Source organism: Zingiber officinale, chromosome 8B, assembly GCF_018446385.1.
Source record: "Zingiber officinale cultivar Zhangliang chromosome 8B, Zo_v1.1, whole genome shotgun sequence".
NCBI lineage: Eukaryota > Viridiplantae > Streptophyta > Magnoliopsida > Zingiberales > Zingiberaceae > Zingiber > Zingiber officinale.
Window position 1 is genome coordinate 28813353 of NC_056001.1, and position 23197 is coordinate 28836549.

The following is a 23197-nucleotide window of genomic DNA, read 5'->3' on the forward strand; positions in this document are numbered from 1 at the left end:
ATCGGGAGACCAAAACTAATTCCTCCTCTCGGTCCCTATCGTAGCCTCTTATTTATAGAGTACTATACCCACCTTCATACCCATGATAAGGGGGTCGGCCAAGCTAGCTTGTGGTTCAAGCTAGGGCCGGCCAAGCCTTGGTTCATGGGTGGCCGACCCTAGCTTGAATCCAAGCTTAGGTGGCCGGCCCCCATTAAATCAAAAGGAATTTTAATTTTATATATTTCTTATGTGAAAGATATAATTTATTGGAGAGATTAAAAATTAAAATATCTCTTTTAAAAGGATCTACAAAAGATTAAAGAAAGAGATTAGATCTCTTTCCTTATTTGTAGATTGGAAAGATATTTTATTTTTTCTTTATAAATTATTCACATGAAGAATAATTAAAATTATAGAAATTTCTTTTTATCAACCATGAAGGGATTTTAAAAGGAAATTTTATTTTTTTTAAAAAAATTCTGAAGACAAATAAGGAATTTTAATTGGTGATTAAAATTGCTTTGTTTGATCTTGTTGATGTGGCCGCCCATATACAATTGATTAGGAAATTTTATTTAATTTTTCTTAATTAATTGTTATTAAGGAAAGTTAAGGAAATTTTATTGTAATTAAATTTCCTTATTTGTCAAAGCCAAGGAATATAAAAGAAATGGTTGGGGTGTCTTCATGACACACAACTTTTATTATTCTCTCCCTCTTTTCCTTGGTGTTGTGGCCGGCCATCTTCTCTCCATCTCTTCCTCTTTGTGGTGGCCGAAACCCTCTCTTGCTTGGAGTTCTTGTGGTGGTCGGATACTACTTGGAGAAGAAGAAGAAGAAGAAGGAGAGAAAGCTTACATCCCTTGGAGCTTGGTTGGTGTTTTTTCTTCATCATTGGTGAAGCTTTTGATTTGGACGAACCTAGCAAGGAGGAGAAGAAGGTGCTTTGGTGGTTTCTCATCTTGGAAGATCGTTGCCCACACAATGTCCGAGGTTAGAAGAGGAATACGGTAGAAGATCAAGAGGTTTTTCTAAAAGGTATAACTAGTATTTTTCCTTTCCGCATCATACTAGTTATTTTTGGAAATAATATCAAATACAAGAGGCATGCGATTCTAGTATTTCGAATTTATTTTCGATGTTGTGTTCTTTGTTATTTTTTCTTTTCCTTATGATTTGATTGTTCCTTTCGGTTAACCTAAAGTTATTTTAGGAAATTAAATATTAGCTTTCCTTAAAAGGTTTTGTCTAGTCGGTGATGGTTGCTCCCATATCCAAGAAGGTCATGTGCCTCGCCATGTCAGTACTGGGAACCAATTATGGAAATTAATATTTAATGGAATTAATAACTTAGGTGATTTGGATCGAACGTGTTAAGTTCCACAGGAGATCCAAGTCAAAACCTAAAAGAATAAATAAATTAAACTTTGGATCAAACGTGTTAAGTTCCACAGGCGATCCAAGTTTAATTTAAAAGAACACATGGTAGCTAGGAAAAGGTTCAGACCTTTGCACAAAATTTTTGTACAGTGGAACCATTAGGTTTTCCGAGTAGCAACCAACACGAACTCCCTGCCCTGATAAGTCTTGAGGGTTGCTCGGGATGTCTGCAATCCTGCCGTCAACTGGGCCAGCTCCTCATCCTTGGCATCGAGCTGGGCCTTCGCTACAGACCGATCAATCAACCTACCCTCTCACTCGGCGTTCAGCACGGCCTCCACCTCCTTTAGGTTTTGAGTCACCACCCGAAACTCTTTATTTTTTATCTCCAAGTCTTCGATAGCCCGAAGCTTCCTGGTGTTGGCCGAGTGGATATTAGACTCGAAGGAGATGGCATATTTATTAAGCTGAGCCAATTGCGTGGCCTGCTCGGCGCTTTTTCCCTTCTCCGCCTCTAGCGGATCGGAGCTCTTCTTCAGATCGACCCTTAGTTGGGTCATTTCAGCGCTCATCTGCTCCATACATGCCTGAGAAGCCACCTCCTGGCTGCTTGGGGAGAATAAGTGCTGGACTTCATGCTCCAGATAGGTGAGCCTATGGCACATGGTCAGGCTCTCTACCCAGTACTGCAACGACAATAGAGTTATAAAAGTTGAACGGACGAAAAAGAAGAAAAGATAGGTATACATATCCCAGTGGATATCTGGGTGTGGCTGTTGGCGAGTACCCCTTGAGCAATAACCGCCACACGGGGTTTAGCATTGGCCCATATTTGTGCGAGCGACCCTTGGATCCTGATTTGGTGCTCTAGGATGCAGGATGCTGGGTCATCCACGCCCATGGGCAAGTGGACGATTGTCATTATTGACCTCGGTCCGCTCGGACCAGAAGGTTCAGAAGTTGCCCTACCCATGGGCTGGGAGGAGGAGACCGGTGGGATGCGGGACACCTATGCCACTAGCAAAGGCGATGACATGAAGGCGATCGGCGACGTGCAAATCGTCCCTTAAGGTAGCCCAGACAGTGAAGGTGTCCAGTCGGATGATAGGGACACAAGGAGTTCCACGATCCCCTGCTCGAGAGGTAGAAGTGAAGTCTCACCCCGCTCAGAGGAGGGTCTAGAGATGACCATTGTTGTGGTATGCAGGGCTGAAGTTGCAGATCGGAAGGACCCCTCCGGTCGACGTCTCCTGCGTTGTCGAAGGGACTCACAGGAGGTGGCCGACTCTGAGGCGACCACGATAGAGACCATTGACGGCCGAACAGGTGGAAGATCCGTTGTTGCAGCCGCTACATCGCTCGTGGCCATCTGACTTCTTCCAACTCCACTCCCCGGCACCTGTGTTCCTTCCTCGCCGAGTGGATCCTCATTGGAGCTGATCGACCGCAAACCGTGGCTCTCCATCTCAGCTACGACCGTAGCATTGATGTCTGCGTCAGCGAGCTTGCATTTGCCAGCCAGACGCGCTCGCAACATGATTCGAGTTGCACAAAAGGAGGAAAAATCAGTTAGATTCAAAGGTTGGGAGAAAGAAACAGTATACCTAGGCTAGACGGAAGCTTAGTACGGATCGGGCTCAAGATGAACACGTAGAGGATACCCTCCAGCAGCAACTTGTGGATGCGGTACTTCTGACCGACCAAGATTGAAGCTGCATGGAGGTAGTCCGATCGCCTTTTGTACTTCTTCAGCTCCGAAGGGTTCGACACTTCTAGCTGCCAGCTGGTCGAGAAATCTGGCCGCTCGGGAAGGCGAACAAAGTAGTCTCTCCAATGCTTGTTGGAGGATGACATTTTATCAAAGAAAACTAAGCCCACTCAGGCTTAGAAGAAAAAAGTCTCTGGCTCGGATAATTTTGGATAATAGAAATAATAGAAGAGTCAAGGGGTCAGAGGAATGTCGTGCAGGCGAAACAGGATGACAACCCCGGACAGCAGCCGAAAAGAGTTCGGCACTAATTGATGGAAAGAAATGTTGAAATATTTACAAACGATGGGAAAAAAGGGTGGACTGGGAACTATAGACCGGCGGTAAACCAATCCCTAAAGAAACATAGAGCACCTCGCGGTGGTTCATACGGCCGATCGGAAGCAGAAGGAACTATTGGATCGATAAGTTCGATAGAGGGGGGTGAATATCGATTTAAAACTTGTCGAAAGTACGCAGCGGAAAAGTAAATGCAAAAGAATAAGGCAATGCTAACAAGAGTCGTTTTTTACTTGGTTCGGAGCCTTTGTCGACTCCTACTCCAAGGCCCGCACGCAAGGGTGCTTTCGATAGGCAATCCACTAGCAATTCAAATATTTGATTACAAATTAAATTACAGGAATGCTAATAGAAAAGTAATACCGACAAAAGGAAGAAAACAAAAGAAACAGCGTGTGGTCAGAGTAGCTTCGCAGCGTCGCAGAAGCACGGGAGAGCATATTCTAAGTTGTTGTTCTGGCTCCAGTCTTGACCCTCCTTATAAAGAGGTTCGGAGCGCCTGGAACCTTCAGGGCGCCCTGGTTGAGACGTAGCCGGACCAATCAGTGAGCTCCACTCGGCGAAATGACGTTGAGGATAATTTTTCACCTCCGGGCGCCCGAATCCATCCCGGGCGCCTGGATCCATCTCGGGCGCCCGGACCCCAGTTTTCCAGCAGCTTCCTTCCTGCAAGAAAACGTTAGTCCGGAGGTAAATATATAATACATATATCTTGCAAAATAAAGTGTTAGCACATTTCAAGTTTAACAAGTAGAGTATTAATTAGATTCTGTCTCTCCGAGACCAGAATCTAGTCAAGATCTCAACTTAGAGTTCCGAAATGGTTCTAAGTCGGATCGGCACCTAAGTTCCCTTCTTGGGAATGCGTCCTCACAGTCACTCCCCTCCAGTGACTTACCTTCATTTACTTGTCAAACGTCCGATCAGCCCTTCGACCCGTCTGGGATTCGTGTCAGCTATCCGGTCAGCCCGTCGACCTAGCTAGACTTCGTGCCAAATGTCCGGTCAGCCCGTTGACTCATTTGGACTTCGTGCCAGCTATCCGGTCGGCCCGTCGACCTAGCTGGGCTTTGTGTCAGACATCAGGTCAGCCCGTTGACCTGTCTGAGCTTCTCCTGCACACTCGGTCAGAGTGTTAGATAACCACAAAACTAACTTAACCTATTTTGTCATTCATCAAAACTTGAGTTAGACTGTTAGTGCTAACCGCACCAACAGGAACAATGATTTAATAATCAGGGGGAACTCATAAGTATTGGATCGTGATGCACATGAGAGGGAGGTGAATCACATGGTTTTCAAAACACTTCTTTTTCGGTTTTAAAAGCTCGAGTGCGCAGCGGAAAGTAAAAGAAAAGTAACACAAAGAATACAAGCGATTTTTTACTTAGTTCAGAGCCTTCGGCGATTCCTACTCCAAGACTCAGGTCCCACCGACCTATCGATGGGAAATCCACTAAAAATCTCTTCCGGTACCCACGGAAGAGAGAATTGAGTACAAAAGGTTAGGTCAAGTGCAACACACTGCACTTGTCCTTTGATAGTAATTAAGTACAAAAGAAAACATTACCAACACTCTTTATGGATCAAAATGAGAGCTCTTCTAGTGTTGATGTCTATTTGCCGGCGCGATCGAAACTCTTCGGATCAGTTGTCAGGCTCAGTAGCTTCGTAGTAGAGTCGTAGCAGTAACCGGAAGCAGTCGGAAGCTCAAATGTGTGCGCAATAGCTTGTATGTAGTTGTTGTTCTTATGCCTCCTCGAAACTGCCTTATATAAGGCTTGGAAGGTGCCTCCAATGAGGCAAAAATCAATCTTGACATCGTTGTGCCTCATCTTCGAACCGGTCAAATGCTATCCGTGAAAGGCGTCTTCCATAGCCATGGAAGGCGTCTTCAAGTACTGTTCACCTGAAGACAGCTTTACTTCTTTACTTGCTTTCTTGCCCTACAACAAATGTGTTAGTCCAAAATACTCTGCAAGACAAGTGTTAGCACAATATATAAAAATAGAACAATTAGTCCATGTCCTTCCAGGACCAGGAACTAGTCAAGGTCTCAATCTAGGGATCCCAAATAGTCTTAGACTGGACCGACGCCTACTATCCCTCAACTGGGACACGTCCTCACAGTCACTCTCCTCCAATGACTTACTTTTACTTACCTTTTGCCATATATCCGATCAGCCTGTCGACCAGTCTAGACTTCGTGTCAGCTATTCATTCAGCCCGTTAACCTAGCTGGACTTCGTGCTAGATATCCGGTCAGCTCGTCGACCTATCTAGACTTCATACCAGCTATTCGGTCGCCCCGTTGACCTAGCTAGGCTTCACACCAGCTATCCGATGGGCCCATCGACCTAGCTAGATTTCTCCTGCACACTCAGTTAAAGTGTTATATCACAACACAACTAACTTAACCTATTTTGTCATTCATCAAAACCTGAGTTAGACCGTTAGTGCTAACCGCACCAACAATAAGCGGATTGCAAGCTCTCAGCGTCGCCTCCGTCTAACTTGGACTCGATGGAAGTATATTAGAGCCTAGGGATGGAGGCAAGGGGTTGTGAGGAGTTTGCCATCGAAAACAAGGGGGACGACGAGAATCAACGAAAAGATTCGAATGAAAAAGTGAAGAGGCTTACAGAAAGGATCGACGGAGAAGAAGCAACAACGGAGCATCGCCGAGAAGCTCAAAGACAAAGGCACACAAAGAGAAGAAGACGGCGATGCACGCGAATTTATAAACCTCGTGGTCGATCGACCTGATTTGTCCGATCCACGGTTGCGAAAAACTAGCAGGAGATCCGGCCGTTGAATTCAAAAAGGTGTCAATCACGTCACCAGCGAATATCCGCCTGTCACGTCAAATGTGCGACGGCAGAGAGGGAGACACATGGCGCTCATTCACCGAATGACATTAATGATGTTTAATTAAAAGGCATGGCCGTGTACTCGTCCATAATGGCAGAGATTTACACGGTCTTCGAGAAATCTAGAGGACGTCAGGGCGTTTGGCCAAGGAACACGAGGAAAACTTTGGCCAAGTATTGTTGCCCATTGTTCGAGTGGCACGGATATGTGGTTGTCACACAGTCGAACGACCGAGGCATAGTTGACTTTGAGAGGCTTGGGCCAAATGGCATCTACATGACCAATCGGTCGATGCAAAGCCGAATGGCGAAAGCGTGTGAGCCATCAAAGACTACTAGTCTAGTCAATCGGACTTGTAGCCTCCTTTAACTATACTTGAGGGAAAGGCTTGTGATGCAGCGATGGAGGGAAGCCTATTTGGCACAGGGTCAACTGCCAGGGTGGAGGTCAAAGTCAAGGTGATCAACATCTGGGTGTCAAAGGGTCGAACGGAGGATCATTGCAATGGTCATTAGGTGGTCAGGCCCCGACCGGCAGGAGATGGGTCAGAGCCAACCCCCATTCGGCTCGGGATGATGCGCAAGACAGCCAACGCTCGACACAGAGCAACAGGACGTCGAGGGGGGCTGAGTAGCCTGTTCAAACGGGGGAAGGCGGGTGCTACAAAACCATCGCATAAGGGAGCCACCAAGATTAACAGAGTGGAGGGGTCCCGGCCGAGCGGCTATCCCGCTCGACCAAGCAGCGGGACCTAGCTGCGGACGGAGTGGAGTCCTAACCGAGTGGTTACCCTGCTCGGCCCAGCAATGGGACCACTGTAGTATCTCTCATGGGACACATGGGAGAGCGTGCTCATGCCTCGAGAAGCACACACGCCACCCACCAGGGCTCTATATAAAAGTGGATATATCACCGGCGGAGGTATGCGTTATTCTTGAGTTCTACTATTGCTACTGTTGCTCCGCTTTTCTCCACATTCCGGTAACTGACTTGGGTTTTGAAGGGCCAATGCCGGGGACCCTTTCCCTGACCCGACACTGACATCGTTTGTTTTGCAGAGCGAAACTAACATCATTTGTTTTGCAGAACGGAACGAAATCCATATCCAATCAACAAAATCACTATCTCCCAGCTTTGCAACTTCACATTTTCGGACAGGCAAGTTAAAATATTAAAATAATAAATAATAACAAACTCTTTAACAACAGTGAGATGAAAATTCTAAAATACAAATTACTTTGAGTTAATGAATCCAATAACCAAAAGTAATGGACAAAATGAATTGTATTTTCGTTTTTGAGGCATCCTCTAGCAAACTTTCTCATACAGTTCAGTGATAAATGTGCAGACCATATATCATAATTAAGCTTGATATGGATGAAATAGATATTGATTCCTAAGATCCATTATTTTTATTACGGCTTTTTACATTATTATCTGTTTTACATATTCAACTTTTATGATTTTAAAAACATGTATCACATTCTCATTGTACCTTTTTTGATATATATATATATATATATAAATTTTTACTCAACTCCTTAAAAAAAAATTATTATTCTCAATTTATACGGTCAAATTCAGATTTAAAGACATGGACATATTAAAAATCAAATGAAACTAATTATGGATTTAAACTATTTGAAAAATTAAAATTTTGATATTTTTTGAACTTGTAAATTTATAAAAATTTATTAATAGTATTGATTAGTGAATATCATTATCTTAAAATTTATAATAAATTTGTGATAAATTTTATCAAATTTTTAGAAGTTTAAAAAATTGTAGTTCTAAATTTAAGCTATTAAATTTGAATATTAGAGTATAAATATAATTGTAAGAGTATATTAATTTTAATTTCAAATGATTCGGAGTTCTATAAGTTGATCAATCAACCTTGTCTATCCATACTCTCATATCCAAATTTGGCAGCGTAAATTAGAAGACACTAATTTTTAAATGGGTAGAAGAAAATTTTAAAGAGGGATTTAACCCCAATATGGTGCTTTTTGAAATTATGAAAGTAAAATGTCTATTTTTTTATTAAGAATATACTAATTTTTCGTTAAAATGCCGATTTTTATTAAGAATATCTTAATTTTATTAAAAATATATTACTTTTTATTTAATCACTATAATATTATAAGTTTGTCAGATTTTTAAAATTTAAAAATAAAAAGAACGCCCTTAATTTTCATTTTAATTTTTAAAAAATAAAATAATGCTTCAGTAGTTTTTTTTAAAAAATATATTTTTATTTCAATTTCTACAACATATATCTACGTTGTTTATTAAAATATTTTTTAATAAATTATTTAAATTTATCAGAATATCTTTAAATGATTTAAACTAAATTAAAATAATTTTAATAAATCTAAGTTGATCCATTGGAGTATTATTATATAAAAATATTTTTTATCAACTTAATTAAAATTATTCAAATTTAATCAAAATCACTTTAACTTTATTCTAATCATTTTATAATAATTTTAAAGCGATTTAAATTTTAAAAAAAAATTGATTGTCATTAAATTTAATAGTTTTGATAAAGTTGACATTTCATTTATTTTTCACTAGTTTGATAGTTGTATACAGTTATAAAGAACAATTTCTGCAATTGTCAACTTGAACAAAAATAATTTAAGAAAATTAAATGAAATGACAACCTAAAAGATAAATATTTAATTTGAGTTTGTTTTGACAACAAAATAATAAAGGGAAACGGACTTTTTACATGATTTCTAACAATTTACAGCTTGAAGAACAAAGCAAGATCTCTTTTTGAACAATTAGATGGACAACAATTGATTGATCTCTTGTTCAGGGCAATCAAATTTTATGCGTTTGAATGCAGGAACAGAAAAAAAAGGGAGCAATTTTTACTAAAAGAGAGAGAAAAAATCATATCTTGGATCGCGATCTCAGAGCGACGCCGACGCCGACGCCGACGCCGGATTTTGCCAGGTGGTGTACAATGCAATCGAATCGAGGTTGCTTTTGAAGAATTCGTAGGGAGCAAACAAAAAAGGAATCATTTTTACTGAAAATTTTCTCATTTTGGATGGCGATCTCAGTGCGACACCGCCGCCGGATTCTGGAAGGTGATGCTCCGGTGGCTGGGGAGGGCGAGCATGGCGGTGTGGTCCAGGAAGTTCTTGAGCGCGACGACGGCCTCGAGGATTCTGCGGAGGTCGTCGGCGCAGGCGAACCCGGCGGCGCCGAGGCGGCGCACGGCGTAGACGTAGAAGGTGAGGCAGCCCTTCCGGAATTTGAACCGCGACATCTCGCATCCGGCGAGGCCTCGGATGAGGCGCCGGTTGACGTCGCCGAGCGGCAGGACGCGTGGCCACTGCGGGTCCACCGCCGCCCGCATCGCCTCGCTCTCGAACACGAAGATCACGACCTTGGACTTCCTGGTGCCGAGGCCGAGCGTGAGCGTGCGCCACGCGTGCTGCGCCAGGACGGTGAAGTTGGTCGGCACGAAGGCGGCGGTCGACGGGAACGGCAGGCCAGGCCACTGCGCCAGGCACGTCGGCGGGATGTCCAGCAGCCGTAGCAGTTCCAGCGGCGCCGCCTGCCGGACCGTGAACGACTTCACCACGAACTGCCCCCCGAAGCGGATGCCCTTCACGTCGCTGCTCGCCTTGAAGTGACCTTCCGCTCCCTTGTGCTTCATCGTCTCCTCGTGCTTCTGCTTCTTCTTCATTTCCTCGCCGGCGGCCATGGTGAGACGGCTGATCCGGTGGTGGAGACGAAAAAAGGTGGGATTTTTAAGTGGCAGACGAAGGGGAAAAGGTATTTTTCTTGTCGAGTGTTACCTTTTCAGATCCGAGAAACGAAGCAGAAGTCAGATGGGGAAAAAAATGTTCTTTTGCTCTCTTTTGCAATATTTTTAGCCATTTTTTTTTGTTTATTTATTTGGACATTATATTTTTTTTAATTCAGATTCACCAATTAAATTCTAACCGATTAATTCTTCTAACGATCTAACCAATTAAGATTAATTCTTCTAACCAGCTAATTCTGAAGATACCATCAAAATAATTTGAAAAACACAAATGGATCGACTGACAATCTAGAGGGAGATCTCCCATTCTATACCAATTGCCATCATATCATACTCGATCTATGATGTTTGAGTGTGTTAAGAACTAAAGGAGATCGTAGACATTTCAATAGTGAGTTCTAAAACGATCGAGCTACCCCAATGTCCCTTGCTAGTGACCTAACACCTCTCCTCCAACCATGATAGGAACCCTCCACCTTTTCATCTTCCTAAGAAATGATTGAAGTTATTAAAGGTTCCAAAAGAACACACATCCATAGCCATAGCAAGGAATTAACATCCATGATTTGCATAGAAGCTGGAATATGCTAACAACTAACAAGATCAAACTAAAAGAAGGCCGCAATACAAATATGAAAGCGCAAGTCAAAACATAGATACTCGAACGGGAACCAAAAAACCAAATGATATAGCCACACTTGAAAACAAAAACAATTCGGCAAAACAAGTTTGGATTAGAATGCACTTACTCGGCTTCATATTACAACTTGCAGTCATCAGATGATTCACTAGAAGCACAATTCAGTTACCTGCAAAAGCCAACTACCAGATCTCCAGCCAATCTACACAGATTTCTACTGAATCTTTTACTCAGATTCGTATTACAACTTGCAGCCACACCAAAATAGAGTGCACAGATCATGTAGTCATTCTCATTCAGGTGATCTTCTTGACGATATCCTTGATCACTTGGTCCATGTCAAGCTCCTTCATGGGAGTAAAGGGCCGCGGCATGTTCTGCGAAGAAACATAGCAGGATGAAATATATTGCCAGATAAGATGTTGACTTCATTAAAACTGATGAAATATGCTCAAGTTGTGTGCTAGTAGTGACAGATGATTCATAAATTGAATCAATTAAAAATAAACGAAAGTGAACAAGAGATCAGTGTGAGATTGAACTACAAGTTGTTATGGACAACATATATGCAGCAATGTTGTAGAAGAATCACCAGTAAAGACAAAAACATTTGACCGCCTTCCTCTCGTATCTCAAAGCATCCTCGTCGTGGCTGCGAATATTGGATCAAGATACCAATTAGATAAAGTAGAATAAAGAGCAAATATGGAACAGAATTATGAAGGGGGCTGATCAGTTACATGATTTATCATTTGAGCAATGTAGTTGTCAACCATGGAAAGTTACATATCGATATGCAAACACATATTGAAATATGAATCAGGAAGGCTTATGTTTGGCATATTCACTGTGTTGCAAATTAAAGAGAATAAAGGACGACATGTAATCATCATTGTCAAGTCATATTAGTGTCAACTATTTGGAATTGGCTGCAGTTCTTATCCCTCCATTGTACAGTTAGCACACATTACATATGAATGATTTGAACAAATGATTTTGGCCAACATGGAAATTAGCAAGGCTAAACATAAGCAAATACGGAATACACTCCATGATCCCATGATCATTAAAAGGAGTGCATGCGGTCATACTCATCGAGGAACTATCTGAATGTTCAAATGCAAGACTCGAAACAGTTCTGAAGAAATTTATTCAGTTAGACGGTTTCAAACTAAAAATGATGTGCTACTCTGCTAAAGAAACAGGAGAAAGAATATTTAACAAATGAAACTTTGAAAATATTGGCACATAGGAGATGTGAACATCTAACAACATTTTCTAAAAAGTGAAATAATGTAATAAGTTCCACGCCCAAGTGATAGAACAAGCAGATCCTCCAGATGCAATACAATCAAATGCATACCAATTGAACAGCAATCAACATGGCAGGGGGGGATAACAGTGACTATTAGGAACTAAGAGTGCATTTGATGAGTATTGTCACTCAAATTGGCCAATGCAGAGAGATGCTTCAGTTCAAGTGAGATTCTGACTCTAGCAATATAACATTGACAGGTCTTAGCCCATTTTCCTTGTATCACAAATATATATAGTGATGGAAACTCAAACATAAAGAATTAAAAATAAATGATAGTATTGTGGGGGCATAAACCATTTTAAATATCATAGGACTATAACTTTAAGCATTATTTAATTAATTCACATTAGAAAGCATGTAGACAATAAAAACTGATGATTGAATAACAAATGATTTGAATGTCCTGGTCCTTTAAGGTTACACTCAGTCCTCTCCTAAATGAGCACTATTTTTGATTGAATAGATTTCATGTGGATTAACATCTACAGGCACGTGGGAAAGAGTGTTGAGTAGCACATCTGCTACCTTGAGGGAGAAGCATGGTAGTATTCATACTCTCATAATTCCAGATAGTTCAGAAAGCACATAGGCCTTTAAACTTTAAAGGGATGTACGGCAGGTGGACACAATGACATTGCTTTCAACACCAACCATTAGATGTGCAATGCTCAGAAGCAGAGTAACATACTTTGTCGGGGTTGATCGAAACATTGATTCCATGCACAGCATTTTCCAGTCCTTCCTTCACTTGTATGGCCCTTCTCTTGAAAGAAGTGCATTGCTTGCTGGAAAAATTAGTTATCAGAGAAATCTATAATGTAGTTGAAATCATCCCATTAATGTAAGAAGTGTCTCTTGAATGGATCTTATCATAGCCAAGTTCTATTCATATGCAATGACTAACCAAGAAAATAAGCCAATATGAATAAGACAACTATCTCAATTCCTTGCAACTTTAGCCTATAAAATTTCTTATGAATACATGCATATTTTTTGTGCATCAGCTTACATCTTTGGAGGGAACAATTACAATATTAAAAGAAAGCATAAACATAAAAGGTTGTTTTGTATACTATAACAAATTGCTTATAAAGATGCACGTTGCTAGGTGGTCAATCAGTGTGATACATCTTTGCATATTTTTAACAAACCCCGCACAAACTGAAAATGCCATAGGCTAAGCGAATTTTAAAAGGGACTGCATAGTAGTCAACATACACATGCACTTTTGTATGCAGTGTAAAAAAGAAAAAGAACCATGTTAACTTCATTAAACCGATTTAGACTAAAAATCATGTCACTGCATTTGGCAACTTGTAAAACGTTGATTTTACCTCATATGCAATATGGGGTGAGTTGGTGGTATGCAGTTTTTGAATTGTGTCATAGCACAAATTATCTTCCATGTTAAAAATAAGCCAATAAATGAAAACAAAAGCATACATGAATCAAGTAAAAAACAAAAGACAACACATAAAAAAGGAAAACATACATAAAGAACCTAAAACAAGCTTAGAGCAAAATGAAATTCAAAGAAATGAAGAAATTTAAACTACCTTTGTTGAAGGTTCTAAACTTGAAACTGTTAGATTCCATCATTCAAACAGATCATCTAATATATTGTCTTGTTTTATCATCAATTAGGATTACACATATTTCCATATATATCTTACTATTTTTTTCCTATTTTATGCCTAATAACTCCAAATATTCATTGCAATGCCCTCAGCTTTTCCTACTGCCTATGCATACTTGTTCCAACTATTGGGAAGTCAATGGGTTGTGTGGGACCCCACCACCAGATTTATACATGCCTGGTCATAGTCAGAGCTGACATCACCAGATTTAACTAGATCATGCCCAAGCTAGCACAACTGAGTACAATGATGTCATGCCAGAGTCAATACAAGAAAACTAATCTCGATCCAAATCATATTAGGGCCAACATAGGACAGCTGGGGTCCCAACCTAAATCATGACAAGAGGCAAAAGAGTGGACCAGCCCATTTGACACCTTTACTATCCAACACCTAGAATCATAAAATGTGATAACTCATATCACAATCATATATTTTTTTGCATTTTAACCTAATGGCTTGCATAGATAACTAGGGGCAACAATTTAAGTGAACTAATCATGACTGATCTGGTCATATTTTGAACTAAAAAAAGATCAATATAATAAACAACTTAATTTAACATTGTTTAAATAAAATTATATTCATTTTAATATAAGTTTAAATAAATTTATTAGAAGGTTATATTAATTTAAAAGGATAAATAAAATTATTTATTTTAGGCTTGTGTCATATGTTTTATATTTTTGACAAATAAACTTTTAATATTTAATGTTTTCCTCCCTCTTTCTATCTATACAAGGAAATGAGCAGGAGGAAACCTCTACTTCTTTCGAGCCTTACAAGGAAACCAACACAAGAACGTCTAATCCTATCCGAAAGCTGAGAAGACGGTTAGTTGGGGAGGTGACTATGGGATTGACTGTAAAAGACTCCATGCTATTTTGCAAAACCAAGAGTGTTAGTGTCAAGCCAAGGCGGGGTCCCCGACGTTGACCCTCCGATGCTCAAATCAGTAATCCACACAAATGAAGAACAAAAAGTATGCTGTAGCAAAAGTGTGTTCAACAGTGAAGCATCGCATACATTCGCTTGCAGATGGAGTAGAGTGTCATTGTATCGCTTGTGCACGCATCTCAAAGTGGATGCGCATTTTCCAAGGTATCTTAAGAAAAGACAATTCAAAAAGTGTCTCTAACACACTTCCTTGGGCATACAAATCCTTGATGTGATGGGCTAGAAACTTCTAAAGTACGATTTGCATGTTGGACATGCTCTATTGTCTGCAGCACAAATTTCCAAAAGAATACGAAGAGATATGTAAATGGGCTCCACTATTGGCCGACCCCCGCTCGGACGGGCAGTCCCGTTCGGTCGTGCCATTCGGAGCTAACTCCAATTGCCTGCTACCGGAGGATGGTCGTTCGGCATCCTCGCGGGGCCGACCAAGGGCTCTCAATCGTGATGCCCAATCGGCCGACCAGGGCCTTTGACCATTTTTTACTTTGACCTTCATGTTAGCAGGTCTTTCCCCCTTTAACCCTTCTTTGGTGACGCCTTTTTTCATCACCGTATCGCAAGCCTTCCCTTCAAGTCTAATCGAAGAAGACTGTAAATCCAACTAACTGGACACTTGATGTTCTTCGTAAACGCACTTGTTTACTCGTTGTCTGGGCGCACTAGGGTTTAGAGTCACCGCTCGGCTATCACAATCAATATTTATACTGTTCTTCAAGATGTTACTCTCTTCCCAGTCTAGCGCTATTGGGTTTAAAGTCGTCGCACGGCTATAACACTGTGCCACCTTTGTCTTCTCGCTTTCTACTTTTGCTCGTCGTCGACGATCCTTTCCCAATAAGCTCCTCCTTTCCCCCTTGTGATCTTCGATTTCCGACCTTTGTTCCATGGCACGCTGTCCTTCCCCACCCCCGGTTGTCCCTAGACTGTGGTATATCTCCACCGAATTCGATTTTAACGTGATGAGGTCAACCAAATGAAATTAACCTATCATTTTCCCGACAATTATCAAATCGCTATTCCTTCTGCTTATGCTCGCCCTTATACGCCTCCAGACGACTATCTCCCTTTCTCCAAAGATGAATTTTGCACCGATCTGCGCTTCCCCATACATCCCTTCTTCTCTGAAGTTTGTCAGTACTTCCACATTCCTTGCACTAGTTGGTACCTAATTCGTTTAGGGTGCGTTTAGTTCAAGGTTATCAGGCATAACCTTAGTTATGTGATTACCTGATAATCATATAACTAGGTTATGGAGAATAAATCATAGCCTAATGTTGTTTGGTTCAAACTTCGATAATGCAATGTAATAAAAACTTGTTTATTTAGAGGTTTTAGTGTATAACCTAATTGAATATTTTATTTAAATAATAATAATAATATAATTCATAATTACTAAAGAAATAAATTTATATGAATATATAAAATTTATTTGATTTTTTCTAAATTTTTAAGATTTTTTTTATATTTTAATAGGATAAATAAGTAACACTAGAAAAATTTATTTGACTATCTTATTTAAACTGAGAGTTGATTGAAAATTTAATCTAAATTTACAAAATTAAAAGCTTCTGTGCCTCTCTCTTCCTTCTCCGAGCGAGCAAGTGCTGCCGTCGAAGCTTTAGCGACCCAATGCAAGCAAGACATCGGCGTCGCCTCCATCCACGCGAGATGCCTGCGTCGCCTCCATCCACACAAGACATTGGCTCCCCATCCTTCTCCTTCCCAAGCCACGTGATACGCCGATGCAAGTTCTTCGCGAGCACCTGCTATCGCCGGAGCAGACGACGACCGAGTGTTGCCAACCGAAGGCATCGTGTCCGTCCATGCGAGACGTTGGCGCCCCATCTCTCTTCTTCCCTAGCCATGCGACATCAGCACTGGAGTTCCTCGCAAGCGCCTATAACGTTGTCGTCGACGTCTCACGAGCAGCAGTCGCCTCCATCCACGCGAGACACCGACGTCGCCTTTGCCCCTGCTCGTTCCTCGCGAGTGCTTGCAGCGCTGTCACCGACGTCTTGCGAGTAGCAGCCGCCTGCCAGTCGCTTCCATTCACGAGAGATGTCAATGTCGCCTCTGCCCCTACTACCTGATCGTGTTCCATGATTGGCAGCTGCTTGCCCTCCTCCCTAATCGCGTTCAGCGACCTTTTGGCCACTTATTCTGGGAATCAACAAAAACCTTAGAATTTGGGGGTAATCTGATTCCAGGATACATTACCTATTTGCTAACGTTTCGTGACATGGCGGTCATGTAGGGTAACTTGGGAATTAATCATTACCTAAACCAAACAAGGTTACATAATATAACCTGAAATGGATAACCAAAGTTATCATGAATTACCCCGAACCAAACGCACCCTTAGGTTATTATGCAAGGTGGTGATACTGTTCCGTGTGTACGGCATTCTCCTTTTGCCCCGCTTTTCCACTACTTCTACTACCCCAAGCTTTCTGAGTCGGACACCTTCCTTTTTCAAGACCGAGTAAGCGCTGTTTATTTTGATAAAATGTCCACCTCAAATAAGCATTGGAAAAAGCACTACTTCTTCGTCCGTCTCCCCGACTGGCAGATAGAAATGTCAAAACCTCCTCAGCTCGGGCGATACCGAGGCGAGTCGACTTACCTCCAAGGAGCCGCGAGTCTAACCGATCAAAAGAATCACATACACAAATTGCTATTGGAGGAAATCTTGTATGTGTTCGGGTCAAGCTCTATCCGAGCACAGCTGCCTACCGCTCTAGGCACGTCATTTTTCTTCTTGTCATCTTTGAATCTAACTTATTTTATCTTTCTTTTTTGCAGCTCAAATCATGAAGAGAGCGTTGTTGAGCGGGAAGAGTAAGCTTGCCGATGCAGAGATCAACGCCTAAGGAGTGGCCGAACTGGAAAGTCGCAGTGACGCAGTCTGTTGCCGGTCGAGTATTCTGAAGAGCCGACCAGCGAAGAGGAGGAAGCCGGGTGGAGGCCAGCGATGCAGCAACCAACACTGACAGGCAGCTCGAGTGCCCCTCTATGGCGCAGCTCGTGGTTCCGCCAGAGTTGGCCACCTCGGCGAGCCAGGCGAGACTTCTTCCTCTGCAATTCCTAAGGGGGAGGTTGTCCTACCGACTCCTTTAGATCAGGCTCCCTCTTTGTCCAGGTCGCTGATCGGGACGATATTCGCGTCGTCGATCTCCTATTTGTCGCCCCCGCCGATCAGCACAGAAGCCCCCACTTCCATTATTTGTTCCTCCCCCATGTCCAAGTCTTAGGGCAAGGTCACATCAGAGCCTTCAGATCTGAGCAGCCGTAGACATATCAAGGTCATCATCCACTTGCCAACCGACGAGTGGCGCCATCCAGACGATGTCGAGCCGCACTCCCCAGAGCACCAATTAAAATTCAAGGTCCCCTAGCGCAGACTAGGCAAACGCTAGGGCTAAAGCGGCGACCATTCCCCCCAAGGAGCTCGCTGACAATTTTAGTCAGAAATCAACTGGGATAAGTTTAGCGGGAATCTCTTATTAACTTTTCTCAGTTGGATTCTTTCGATTGCAGTTCTGGGTGGAAAGTTTGGCTATGTGTCAAAGGCTGGCCTTCCTGAAGCACGAGAACCAGCAGTTACAAACCCCGGTCGAGTAAACGGACACCTCACGGACTCGAGTTGAGCAGTTAACTGCGGAGGTGATCCAACTGAAGACACTATCTCTAAGCAGTTGTTGGGTCCGAGTGGGCCTTCATGGTGGAAAAAAAAAATAAGAACCACAATCAGGCTCCCTAACTCGACTGGCTAACCAAGCAGGCACATTACTTTCAGTTAAAGATTAATTTTACCAACGCTGGAAAGATCCGAGCCATTGAAGACCTGGATATCAAAAATAAGGAGGCTTGGCTCTTAGCAAAGAAGCTTGAAGCGGCAAAATCAGCTTTAGCGGCCAAGTAGGTCAGCCGAACCGAGCAGATGGCGATCGAGCTCCATCTTAAGGAGAACAAACAAATATTTTGTGAGAAAGACGCTGAGTTGGTCGCACTGAGAGCCGAGTTGGAGGTGTCTAAAGCTGAATTCAACAAGTTCAAGGAGGAGGAGCCCGATCGACTGAAATCTTTCAGGGTGAAGTACCTTCGCTCCCTAGATTTCAACCAGATGTTTACTGATCGGACTCTCCGACTATTTGACTACAGCATTGATGGAACCCTCCAATAGCTGAATGATAGCAGCTACCTCCCTTGAAATTTCGAACAAAATTATAAAAGGGAAGAAGATCATAGATTCACTCCAGACAACGCGATTGACTAACTTGCATAGTTCTTTCTATAAATTTGGTAGCAGCTTTTTGTACCCGCTAAAGGCAACCTGTAAAAAATCTTCTAAATATGAATCCATGCACACCCGTTCGGTGCTTATAAGTTCTTTGTTCTAGAGTTTTGCGATCTTTTAGCTTATTCTTAGCGTAGGAGACTTAGCTTTTTCGATTTATTCGTGTAATATGTAGGACGAAAGTTAAGCGTGCTTATAACACGGCCAACTCTTGGGCACTTAGCACAAGGTCTCCGCTCGCTTATAACACGACCGAGCAGCACGTAAGTCTTTGACACTTAAAACGAGGGTTTCACTCGCTTATAACACGACTGAGCAGCACATGAATCATTGACACTTAGCGCAAGGACTTCGCTCACTTATAACACGGTCGAACGACACATGAGCCTTTAACACTTAGCGCGAGGGCTTCGCTCGCTTATAACACGACCGAGCGGCACGTGAGTCTTTAACATTTAGTGCGAGGACTTCGCTCGCTTATAACATGGCAGAACGACACGTGAGTCTTTGACACTTAGCGTTAGGGCTTCGTTCGCTTATAACACGACCGAACGACACGTGAGTCATTGACACTTAACGAATTTTCGTTTAAACTTCCCTACATTCATAGAACAAATAGTCTTACAATTTACATGGATTCTAATGCACGCTTACTATCCGGCCTGATAGGGCTGTAGATGGTTCACGTTCTCCTGTCGATCTAGATTCCTTCCATTCTTATCCGACAAATAATATGACCCCCGAGCCGAGCTTCTATATCACCCTATATGGCCCTCCCCATGTGGCTTCCAGTTTGCTGACATCACGGACCGACTTAACTCTTTTCAAGACTAAATCACCAACCTGAAATGATCTGGGAATCACCCTTCTATTTTAGTTCTGTTTCATCCTCTACCGGTACGGCATCAGTCAAACGACTGCTTTATCCCTGATTTCGTCTATCAAATCTAACTCCATAAGACGTCGCTCGGCATTTCCTTCATCGAAAAGGTGAATCCGATCGAATTCCACACCTATCTCGACTGGCACCACTGCTTCCCCCGTATGCCACGTGGAACGAGGTTATGTCGGTGGCTTAGCGAGGCGTGGAGCGATAGGACCACAACACGCTCGGTGGTTCATCCACCCAGCTTCCTTCCACGTGGTCAAGCCGAGCTTTGAGCTTTCAGAGAATTTCTTTGTTAGTTACCTCCGCCTGACCGTTGCTCTAGGGGCACGCTACCGAAGTGAAGTCCTGTATAACACTATAGTCGGCACACCATTCTCTCAACCTTCATCCATAAAATTTTCTCCCATTGTCAAAGACGAGCTTATGAGGGATGTCAATCCGGTACACAATATTTTGTCATAAAAATTTAATAAGCATCCGCTAAGGAATCTAAGCAAACGGCTCGATTTCCACCCATTTAGAGAAGTAGTCCACCGCTACGAAACCGAACCTCCTTTAACCGATCACCATAGGAAAAGATTCGACGATGTCCAAGCTTCGCTAGTCGAACGGACAAGAACGATGGATGCCTTTAGTTCCTCGATAGGCCGATGATGAGCAAGTTGCTACCCTCCGGACGACATCTGCTTATAAGGTAGGCCAAAAATAGTCAACTAATAAAATTTTCCAAGCTATACAGTGGTCGCCCAGATGGCTGCCACAAGAGCCTCTATGTACTTCTTGCATAATGTATTGAATGTCTTCCGATCCAATGCACTTTTGTATAGGTGGTCTCCAATTAAGGTGAACCACCCGGCTCTCTTTTTAATCACTCAAGCCTGCTCCCGATCAACAGGAACGCTGCCTGATTAGAGGAAATTCATAGACGATGTCCTCCAATCGCTTGAGACTCCTCTTCCACCAATGTGAGCTACGAACATCACCTCCTCGATCGCTTGAGACTTCGGGCCCAATGAACTAGTTAACTTGGTCAACTTGTTCGCATATTGATTATCTGCCCGGGGGATTTTTTGCACGGTCACCTTTTGGAATCCCGTCTTTAACTCCTCGCCTCAGCGTATAATTTTAGCCTGACATTATTTATTTCCTAAGTACCTAAGAGTTGCTGGGTTGCCAGTTGAGAATCGGAGTGTATGATGACCCGTGTGGCTCTAACATACCTAGCTGCTTGCAAGCCGACGATCAACGCTTCATATTCTGCCTTATTATTTATAGTTCGATAGTCCAACCGAACATACAACTACACTCGGTCTTCACGCGATGATATCAAGAGTATACCCACCCCACCGCCCTGCGGGGTGGATGACCCATCTACAACATAGAGATTAAAGTCAAAAATAATCAAAGACCCTGATCAATCGATCGGGCGAGGATGCCGAACGCAACTAAAGTTAAGAGGTAAGCGAAAAGCAATGAGCTTCCATTCCTCGCTGATCGAGCGATACGGTTGATCGGATAAGGGTAACTATTGACAGTCGGGAAGTAGAGAAGGGGGCAAGCCAATAGCTCCAAACGACACGACCAAACGGGGACACCTTGTCCGAACGGGATCCGGTCGGCCAATAATGGAGTCCACCTACATATCTCCTCGTACTCTTTTGGAAGTTTGTGTTACCGGCAACAAACCATGTTTAACATACAAATCATATTTTAGAAACTTCTAACTCGTCACATTAGAGATTTGCATGTCCATTTAAGAAAGTGTGTTGGGGACACTTTTTAACTTGTATTTTTTTAAGACACTTTGAAAAGCATACATCCACTTTGAGATGCATGCACAAGCGATACAGTGACACTATAAAAGGGTGTCTCCATTTGCAAGTGAAGGTATGCAATGCTTCATTGCTTAACACGCTTTTGCTACAACATATTTACTGTTCTTCTTCTTTTGCGTGGACTGACTTGAACATCGGATAACCAACGCTAAAACCTCTCCCCGACCCGGCACTAACGCTCTTGGTTTTGCAGGGTAGCATGGAGTCTTCTCCGGTCAACCAAGAGTCACCTCCCCAGCTAACCGTTTTCTCAGTTTTCGGACAAGATCAACCTCTATTGGGCATTTGACCCTAAAAAATGATCGGAACTAACATTATTTCAAACATGAATTTTGAGATATTATCCTAAGTCCATAAGTTTACAAAAACAAAGGTCTTGTTTGAGGATTTCAATAACAAGAACCTCTGAGGGCCTTTTGCCTCAAACAAAATCCTGATAAAAGGCCCTACTATCTAAAAAGGCTCTAACAAGGCACCTTGCCAACCATGGCTCTAACTCAGCCGTTCTACATCATAGAGGATACAAGACTTTCCCTCAAATTTTTTAGGTTTGACATCATTCAAAGTAAAAAAAAAAACACAAATACAAACCTTTTATTCGTTTTTCCTAAGCGCGTACAAATCTCCGTAACTGGATTTCGTATACGCAAGCAAAAAAAAAATCGAATGCTCGATTTTCCTTACCAGAAATCATCTTTTTTGCAATAGTAAGTAGGATCACTCACCACGCCTCGATGATTACAGTCTTGGACGGCACAACGGCGGCAGAATCATCCTTTTCCGCCGGAGAAACGGGCGCCTCTTCAGCATCGGACCTCTTCTCCTTGGCCGTCGCGTCGTCGGCCTTTCTCCTGCCGCCTCTCGCCCTCTTCGGCTCACCGTTGGACAAAGGATCCGCCTTCTTGGCCGGCGGAGGATCCGCCCTCTTCCCGGCGGTGACGCTCCTCGTCTTCCGCGGCGATAGAACCGGCGTCGGAGCCGTTGGTCTCGTCTTCCTCTTCGGCGCCATGGTCTCTCTGTCTCTCTCTTCACCTTTCTCTTTCGTACAGTTCGCTTCAACTCCCTAGGCACAGGGCGACTAGAAGCGTGTGGAATAAGCCAAGACTCACGATCATTTTCCCGCCATTTTATAATTGGATCCGGAAACTCCCGGTTAAAGTAAGTTTTTGTTTATCGGCTATCGTCGGAGACACAATAACTGCGATAGACATTTTTAATTCCATCGAGTAAAACTTAAAAGGATATTTTTATTATAATATTTATTTATTTATTTATAATCTAATGTTTACGGTGGTAAAAAATGAATACGTTCGCTCTCAGTGTCCCCGTCAATTCATCCCAGGATTAACACAGAGGAGATAAATCACGGACGATTACTATCCTTTGGAATAGTTATTAGTACATAAGGGAGATATTTTCCTCGATTTTATCGAGATTCGAACCCCGCATAATAACAATACTTCATGCGCTAACTACTAGACTCATCCGAGGAGACAATAATCCAATATTCACGTTCTTTAATTAGCGGCTAAATTCATAAATCATAACACAATT

The 23197-nt window shown here is 42.5% G+C and overlaps 2 protein-coding genes across 2 annotated transcripts; both read right to left on the reverse strand.

Annotated features, from left to right (window-relative positions):
* Positions 1–8929: 8929 nt before the first annotated feature.
* On the reverse strand, positions 8930–10653 carry LOC122015410. The gene has a single exon (XM_042572284.1). The coding sequence runs from the start codon at positions 10002–10004 to the stop codon at positions 9351–9353; it is 654 nt and encodes a 217-aa protein (XP_042428218.1). The 5' UTR covers positions 10005–10653; the 3' UTR covers positions 8930–9350.
* A 128-nt stretch (positions 10654–10781) lies between these two features.
* On the reverse strand, positions 10782–22749 carry LOC122015411 (selenoprotein H-like). Its single transcript, XM_042572285.1, has 4 exons — positions 22369–22749; positions 12714–12810; positions 11300–11359; positions 10782–11084 (listed from the first exon to the last, which is right to left on the reverse strand). The coding sequence occupies exons 1-4, from the start codon at positions 22650–22652 to the stop codon at positions 11004–11006; spliced, it is 522 nt and encodes a 173-aa protein (XP_042428219.1). The 5' UTR covers positions 22653–22749; the 3' UTR covers positions 10782–11003.
* Between the last annotated feature and the right edge of the window lie 448 nt (positions 22750–23197).